Genomic DNA, 8,244 nt, shown 5'->3' on the forward strand with positions numbered 1-8,244 from the left:
GTGTCAATTATAACATGTAAATGTAAGCACATATAGTTAAAATAATTACGGGACCTACTGTTGAATGCTAGAAAAGGTATTTTGATGCCTGGGATGTATACATACACAACACGAGTGAAGAGCGAAATGAAAACGACGACGAAATAGCTATTACAACGTGAACGGAAAACTATTCTGATTGTACGACAGATATCTATATAACTTACCGGCCAGGTGACCTGCAGGATAGTGAGCAAAAACCGCTGTATTTGGAGCTACGGCAAATTGCACTGCATTAGCTCCAGTGGATATTGAGGATGACCCATGAGTAGGTGTAGGTTGCGATGTCGTCGATCCATATAGAACAGGACTTACTGCATCTGCGAGGCCAGAGGTAGAAGCTTGTTGGTATTTAACTCCTTGCGGCTCTAAAGGTGGACCGAGGGCTGTCGACGGTCCGTCTGGCATTATCTCAGTGTTTGACGGATCGGTATTTGTGTTAGTTGCGCCGCTCAGGTGACCAGGCTGTGAATATACTAACTCGCTTCGGATGTTCGAATCGGTGTGCAACGCACCTATATCAGTGTCATTGGGAGCTAGTTGAGGCACGCAGTGAGCCTGTACTTGAGGATCACGCTTTATCTCCCATATTGATACTAACTCCCGGGCATCCTCTCTGATGTCCCGTCCCCTGGAACTAGGTGTCGCATGCGCTGTTGGTGTGCGATTATATGAGCATCAGTATCCGACTCACAATCAGCAAGTTATTGAGAATTTCACCCCTGGCATTCTTGAAATATGTCAGGCTAAGCGATACCAGACAATATATTATTTCATATTGACGACCTGTCGAGGTTGAACTAAGTCCACACCAATATTAACTGATCGCACTACAAGAATTTCAGGTATATAGAGACATCCTTAACACTAAAGCACACAGCGCATACTTAATAGAATAATCATATCGTACAGACGATATTTGGAGGCTGCGATGCGTCCACACTAAATGAACCGATCCTACGTAGACTACTATAGGTATATTTCGATACACTAAACAAGAATACACAACGTATACTTTGATAAGCAAATAGCCAGAAATACTTAAGTATTAAAAATACTGTCAGCCTTGAAGGTGTAATTAATCTTATAGTGAGGAACAAAAGCATGGTAACAGAGTGTAACGGTGAAGCTACAAAATACAAATATACTCTCATACGATGTGGAACCGAATAGATCAGTTTCTTGACACACCCATAGCTGCGCCTGGCACTGCCGGTGGGGAGACAGACAATGCAATCGTACCTGCAGTTGGTCTCTCACCGCTGTGTAAAGGATTCATAGCTAAACTACTGATCTTATTAAGAATGGTGCATTCGCTTGCCCTTGCGTAAAAGTAAGAGTAGAACAGTGACAGACAGATCACGTTTGTCTATCGTATATCACACTATTGCTCAAATAGCTGCTCATCACTTTCAGTAACGACGTACAAGAATCGATACGGAGAATAAGACTAGAAGAACTCTATCTTTGTTCTAAGCTCAAGTATCTGCCCATTACTCACAGCAAGGACGTATAAGTCTCAATGCTGAGAAATAAGACCAGGAGAACGCTATCTTTGTGTTTATATTTACCTATGAAACTATTCTAATATTGTGTCATCGCTTTTGTCGGTACTATGACTATATGAACTTTACATCCTAAATTGCTATGTCCCCTGTAATTGCTATGTCCCCTGTGTGAACCTCAACCCGTTAAAAGGGCGAAATTAAACGTTTGACATAAACGCTTATTTATGTATTTGATTTACAAAACTAACGGCCCTCTGGATTTGGGTCTCTGCTAAATTTTCGATGTTGTAGAAAGAAACCTTGATTTCCGCTCGAGACCCTATCCAGAGGGTCGCGAAAAACTGAGAACGTTTCTACGAGTCAAAAGACTGAAAAACAAAATCTGACCCAATGTACGAATTAAACAGACACCTAAGGTAAGACTTGTTAAAATGTTGGACCTCAGGACTCTGAACTTGAATCCGCAATGCTAACTATAGGGCTATCACAAATAAACGTATTTAATACGTTTTAATTCAAAGTATATGAGAATAGATCCGTGCATTTTATACTTTATAATCTCTCCTAAAAAGACCATATAAAAATGTACAACGACAATATCCAATGAGGTGAACATCAGGGGTATTCGGTATTCATCTAATGCGACATATATTTAGGTGTATTGAGTGAGTGATCGTCACTGAAGCACAGGTCTCTAGATACTGCCCACTCTGGATACATCGTGGGTCTTTCTACTACTGTATGTGATGCGTAGTTATGTTTGGCTTATCTGAAGTCGCACTGATAGGAGGTGTTGCATACTTTGTCGTTGGACCAAACGAGCTCCCCCGAGTGGCCCGAAATGTGGGCTATATGCTGGGCCAACTATTCCGGGTGGCTAGGAGTGGGCAAGGGGTTGTGAACCAATTTGTCAAACAAAATAAACTGGATGAGGTATGTGTCTAAAGAGCGGATAGATTTTTATTTCTAGTCACGGTCCAATAACCTTCAACATATTGGACCTTCAGTCGCATATCCACTACATCGCAGCGTCCAGCACGTTCATATTGTCTAAATATATACTTCTTCATGTCAGCCTGAAGTTCAGAGTGTTACGCATATTATACTTCTCTCTCCATACTCTCTTGGCGACATCATGGAGCCATGGTCAAATAGATGAACTAAAAGCAGAAATGTGGTTAAACAAATCTTATACGTCCTGACCTCTCTTCTGGCACTATAGAGAGTGTGCAATACAAACATACTACAAGCTCTCTATATAGTTATTTGCCCAAGGTTGTAAAATCCATGTTCTTATGGCCTTGTTATACCCTTCTATTGCGTATATTTGAAATTCTTATTATCATAAGACTGAGACCACTTTATTGAAAGTCCTAGTAGGAGTAATAATCCTCTGTGCATGTTTTTCGTCTCCAAATGACAGCTCCAAAAGGATTTCTCCGAAGGGGTGGCCGAATTGCACGCGCTGCGGAGTGAACTCCAAAATGAAGCTCGCAAAGCCTCGCCTTCGTATCAGATTCGAAATGCGCTGACGCGGAATGTGACAAATACCGGGGGATTGTCGTACAGCTCAATCACTCGCACCACTGAACAACCTGTTGGGTCAAATCTCGCCACTGATAAAACAAAAGATAAAGACCAACCGGAACCCACGCCATTGGCAACCTCGGGGAACACATACACTTCTGGCGTTACACCCACTTCGACCGCATCAGGCAGCACTAGTATTAGTACTTCGTTGGGAATGAACGGCACCCAGTCCGCCACCAAACCGCACACGGGCAACTTTTGTGCCGATACAAAAACAGTCGCTGACGATCGCGCAACGAACATGAAAGTGATACAACAGCATATGGTGCAAGCCAAGCTCCAAAAAAACACAGGGATTGACACGGTCACTGGAGGGGCCGATATACTTGGGGATGTGTTATTTGAGCGGGCACTTGCACGACACCAGGCATTGGAAGACCCAAAGGTGTAAAAGGTGCCGAAACGTGTTGTTATAGTATATGCAGGCTGCAGCCCGCCTTGCATATATCCAGCATGAACCTTGATTTAGTGTTAAAATATCATTACACAGACCGGATACGTTCGATAGAACGTGAACATGCCTCGCTCGGTTCTCTGCTATGCCACTAACTAGAAATATGGTGTCATCAGAGCAGCCAGAGATAGTTATATTCAAATCAGCAGGAGGCAATATCGAACGTGATGGAGTACTAACGCTTCCATTCATCATTGATATTCACATGTGTTGCATATGCATTACGTGTATATTACGCCCGAAAACATCGTATTCTGTGCTCTTTAACAACCTTCGAGTAAGTTCTACACTGCAGCGCGTCACTTTCAATTTGTAATTGAATCCCAATCGAACTGAAAGATCAAACACTCTGAGCTATGCCACGCCTTGCCAGCTGTGTCAAATTGACTTCAAGCTTCCATAGCCCATTGTCATTGGGCTTTGAACCAAGAAGACGAATCTCCAGATGGTGCTGATCACGGCGATGATGTTTAAGTATAAACTCTGTCTGCCGGAAAAGGTTGTGTTTGTATTGGAAGGCCGCACATACTCGCGTATCGGATACGAATTGGTGACTGCAAAGTAGATTAAATATGCCAAATAGTTGTTCTTCCGTAGGGCATCTGAAGCAGTCTCTCTAGGGGTAACGAAACAACGCGTGCCGCGCCTCGGTGTCTAAAAGCCAAATAAATGCGCATCCTGCTGTCAATTTATTCTACAAAGCATTTGTAGCGTGTGCTCGTCTTGCGGCGATTCTTTAAGGCAACCCTGCTTGTTGTGCAGCTACCGCACCGTCTCCAACGTGTCTAAGTAGGAAAGCGCATGTTTTTCACAACTAAATACCCAAATCCGGAACGTCATGTGAAGAGATCGCAAGGATCTCTCATATCAATTTATTATTTCCGATTCAAGTACAATGGGATGAAGTCTTCGAATGTTTACCTGAGGCTTCCGTTCAGAGGTCGCAAAGCGAGGAAATTCCCCTATATATTTGATGTCTGTTCAATTGAAGTCTTGATATAGGAAAAATGATTGTCTGAGAAGGCGGTGACACGAGTGCTGTTCAGGCATGGCTCTGGAAAGTACCATAAGTCAACAATTCGAATATTGACTCTTCGTTATTAAATGAGAGGATCTCTCGTCGTTATTTTACAGACACCACCTATTCCAGCTGGCAAAGTGCTTTGTCACACGGCACTTAAGTATTGATGTTTACCTACTATACACGTATGTTTAACTCTCAAGCAACCGTCGGACACGGCAGTTTCGAATGTGCTATTCTCTCAGTCACCAATACTAATCGCCTGACAACATCGACTAGCATGTATTTAAGTCTACGCATTCGCTTTGCCCGAATGCGGCTGAAAGCATACAGCGGCAAAGTGGGGTAGACATTTATTGCTTGAGAAACAAGCCCCAGACTGGGCGGGTAGCCTTCAAAGCCCAAAAGACATTGGCGGTCTGGGTTTTACCCTTTGACTTCAGAAATTCGTATTGTGCGTTGAGGAAACCGGTGGAGAGAAAAGCGCTTGCAAGTGCTCTGCTCTCCTTCTCGTTGACAGCCTTCAGATCAGGGGCCACTTCACGTTTCTTGCCATCCTTGATCCATTTTTCGGCCAGTGCCTGTGCTTTGTCCGTGAGCTCATCATCCTTGCAAACATCCAATACAAAACCTGCCTTCTTCGCTTCGACGGCCGTTGGTATCCAGCCGTCATTAAGCATTTTGTCTGTAGACAAAAGTAGTAGATATTCCTCGCGTGTTAGCAATATAATGGGTTAGCATGGATTCTTTTCGACAGTTATCTTACAAATCGACATTTACATTATTTGTTCTCGCTTAATAAATGCATCCATTTACAAATATCACTTATTCTAAAACAGTTGTTTAGACTATTTAGATTGAGACGGCATATGAAAGCGAACACATAAGCCAATAATACACACAAACGCTATATATTGACAATGTATGTATAGTATATATAAACAAAACATACTTGCGTTTTCTTGGCCCATAATGCGCTGGAAATGCACAGATGAGCAACCTTCGGGCGGTATAGAAAGGCGAGCGAAAGGCGTGTTGAAGGTGGCGGACTCTGCCGCGATGATGCCATCACAGAGAGTTGCCGAAGTCACAGATGCACCGATAGCGGGTCCATTTGCTGCCACCAAAACGGGCTTGGGACAATCAAGGAAGGTATTGAAAACTGCAATACACAATGAATATGGTTAGTCCCTATCACAGTATCACGTTTGAGGACATATTCCATAGTATAAAAGTCTCGATTCATGCAGTCGACTTGAAAAAAATAAGCATATTTACGTTTTGGAAGGTATCGAAAACTGCATACACACTAATATGGTTAGTCCCTATCACATTGTCACGTTTGAGGACATATTTCATAGTATACTAGTCTCAATTCATGCAGTCGACTTAAAATAAATTAACATATTTACGTTTTTGGTTGCTCACATAAATCTCCTCCCAAAGCTTTTGTGGATGTCCAGGCTTGATAGTATCAGCCAAGTTGACTCCAGCACAGTAATAAGTTCCTTTCCCGGTAATAATCAATGCCTGCCAAGTACCGGGTATATAAGGGTGCAGTTGAAGTCACAGTATTTCTGGCAGATAAAATCGCGACCCTTCGTAAACTTCATCTATAAAGTATATGCTCACGACCCACTGCTACCATGCACGAATATGAAACCACGATCAATCAAAATCAATATCCTGAGACAAAGGGCAGTTATAAGAATACGTGCTATGCACCTTTGTAGCCGTATCTTCTCCTGCCTCTTCTATCTTGGCGAAAAGAGTGTCCATCATGGGCTTGGTCCAGCCATTGAGTCGCTTTGGGTTGTTCATGGTGAGCGTCGTCACTCCATTTTTGGTTGAGGATAGAACCATAGGCTCTTTCGCCTCAGAACTCTTGTAGCGGCCCACGCAGAGTCTGGATGCGGGTAGCAGCCCTTCAACGGATCCCAGTCGGATTGTCCTTAACGCAAGCATATTTGAATTATTCTGACGTCTAAACTGCAGGTCACTGCGTGCCGGCCATTTTATATTTATGAACTGTGTATTGACATATATATTTTCTTGACATCGCTATTTTTTTATAGGTTTTGACATGTAAAACCCTATATAAATATGTATCATGAATTCATGTATAATTTAGAATGCTTTAATTCATCATTGGTGTGAATACAATTTATCTTGCACGTATTTATTTATGTATTTTGTTTTTTTGTCTTTTATATTTTAAATATTTTTAGAAAACAATTATAAAATAACAAAATTATTGTAAACTGTACATTAAATGACAAATCATAGCCTCCTGTTGAATTACAGGAGGCTATAAACAAATCAATAGTAATATAATATAAACTTGGTGTGTCTATTATCCGCTTTGATAAAGCCAACAAGAGTAAAGCCAACAGTCGAAAACGGTAAAACGGAGGCACGTTTTAATTTTGACAGACATGTATCTCTTTTAATTGGAGGTTATGATTTTTCCACACAAATCAACTTCGTAGTTGGATGATATGCATGGCCAACCACCTTTATCTTTTATTGTGAAAAGGGAACCGTATCAGGCTATCAGCACAATGAATTATCACTTATACCATTACGCATTGTGTAAGTCTCATCCGATCAGGGTATCCTGGTAATCCGTATGGTCCATTTTGGCATTTTGACCACGCTGCTGTGTATTGCCTGAAACCATTTCAAATTTTGCTTTTGGAAATAAATAGAGTTTTTGAATATATCGGGTGTGAAGAGGCACTATGGTCTGTGAGCCTGTGATGAGCGTGAGCCTGTGGGCTGCTGGTGGGCTGTGAGCGAAGCGAGCATTTTTTTATTGATTCCCGGTCTCCCAGGGCGGAAAGGAGGAAAAGAACATCCTGTATAAATATTTAGGACCGAAATCGCTAGTTTTTTTTATTTAAAAAAACCCCAAAAGGTCCCAGAGGCCAGACCCCTTTCGAGTCCCTGTGGAAATATTTACCAATATTTTCATAAACGTGCATGTGAACAAAATGAATTACCCCTCTGAGTATATGTTTTCAGTTCCCGCGGCGTCCCAGCCGTGTTTTATCACAGAAAGCGTAGTAAATAGCTGGAGTCCCTATTTCATTTATTGAACTTCTGTCCGGAACGCTTTTTCCCCATTTGTAGGCCCCAAAGAGGCCCACGAGGGATCCTAAATGTAATTTTGGTTCAAAAAATAGAGCATACTTTTGTGGGTCCGTTATTGACGGCTGAAAGAAAACCCGCCCCCCCACCTCCCGTGGGTGAGTGTGTTTATGTGTGAGCGTATGTGACTTGAACAGTGCCGTCAGTGCGTATTTGTGTGTTTGTGTTGAGTGAAAGTGAGGGAGAAAGGGTCCCTCAAGAAATCTCACCCTCAGGCCTCAGCTCACCCTGTGCAGATATATTCACAAATTATTAGCTACCCTCTTTGAATAAACGCTTTTGGTCTCTGCGGCGCCCCAGCCGTGATTTATCGACTTCAGCGAAACACAACTATACTTCGACTAGGTCGGGCCATAGGTGTGTTGTCATAATCTTTTAAAATGAAACAATAGAAGGCTATGGTGTGGTGTAACAGTATTCGTGCACAGATCAGAACAAACAGGTTTTGACTACTGACAATGGCAGAGGTAAACATTATATTT

The 8,244-nt window shown here is 42.2% G+C and overlaps 3 protein-coding genes across 3 annotated transcripts; 1 reads left to right on the forward strand and 2 right to left on the reverse strand.

Moving 5' to 3' along the window:
- Nucleotides 1-150: 150 nt before the first annotated feature.
- On the reverse strand, nt 151-1,318 carry SARC_00191 (hypothetical protein; the record flags this gene model as incomplete). Its single annotated transcript, XM_014306110.1, has 2 exons — nt 151-692; nt 1,231-1,318. 2 exons carry the CDS (start codon nt 1,316-1,318, stop codon nt 151-153), a joined length of 630 nt encoding a protein of 209 aa, XP_014161585.1.
- An 820-nt stretch (nt 1,319-2,138) lies between these two features.
- SARC_00192 (hypothetical protein) lies at nt 2,139-4,373 on the forward strand. Its single transcript, XM_014306111.1, has 2 exons — nt 2,139-2,480; nt 2,971-4,373. The coding sequence occupies exons 1-2, from the start codon at nt 2,304-2,306 to the stop codon at nt 3,526-3,528; spliced, it is 735 nt and encodes a 244-aa protein (XP_014161586.1). The 5' UTR covers nt 2,139-2,303; the 3' UTR covers nt 3,529-4,373.
- Nucleotides 4,374-4,432: 59 nt separating this feature from the next.
- On the reverse strand, nt 4,433-6,733 carry SARC_00193 (hypothetical protein). Its single transcript, XM_014306112.1, has 4 exons — nt 6,338-6,733; nt 6,025-6,142; nt 5,565-5,774; nt 4,433-5,297 (listed from the first exon to the last, which is right to left on the reverse strand). The coding sequence occupies exons 1-4, from the start codon at nt 6,575-6,577 to the stop codon at nt 4,966-4,968; spliced, it is 900 nt and encodes a 299-aa protein (XP_014161587.1). The 5' UTR covers nt 6,578-6,733; the 3' UTR covers nt 4,433-4,965.
- Nucleotides 6,734-8,244: the final 1,511 nt, after the last annotated feature.

This window comes from Sphaeroforma arctica, assembly GCF_001186125.1.
Source record: "Sphaeroforma arctica JP610 unplaced genomic scaffold supercont1.5, whole genome shotgun sequence".
NCBI lineage: Eukaryota > Ichthyosporea > Ichthyophonida > Sphaeroforma > Sphaeroforma arctica.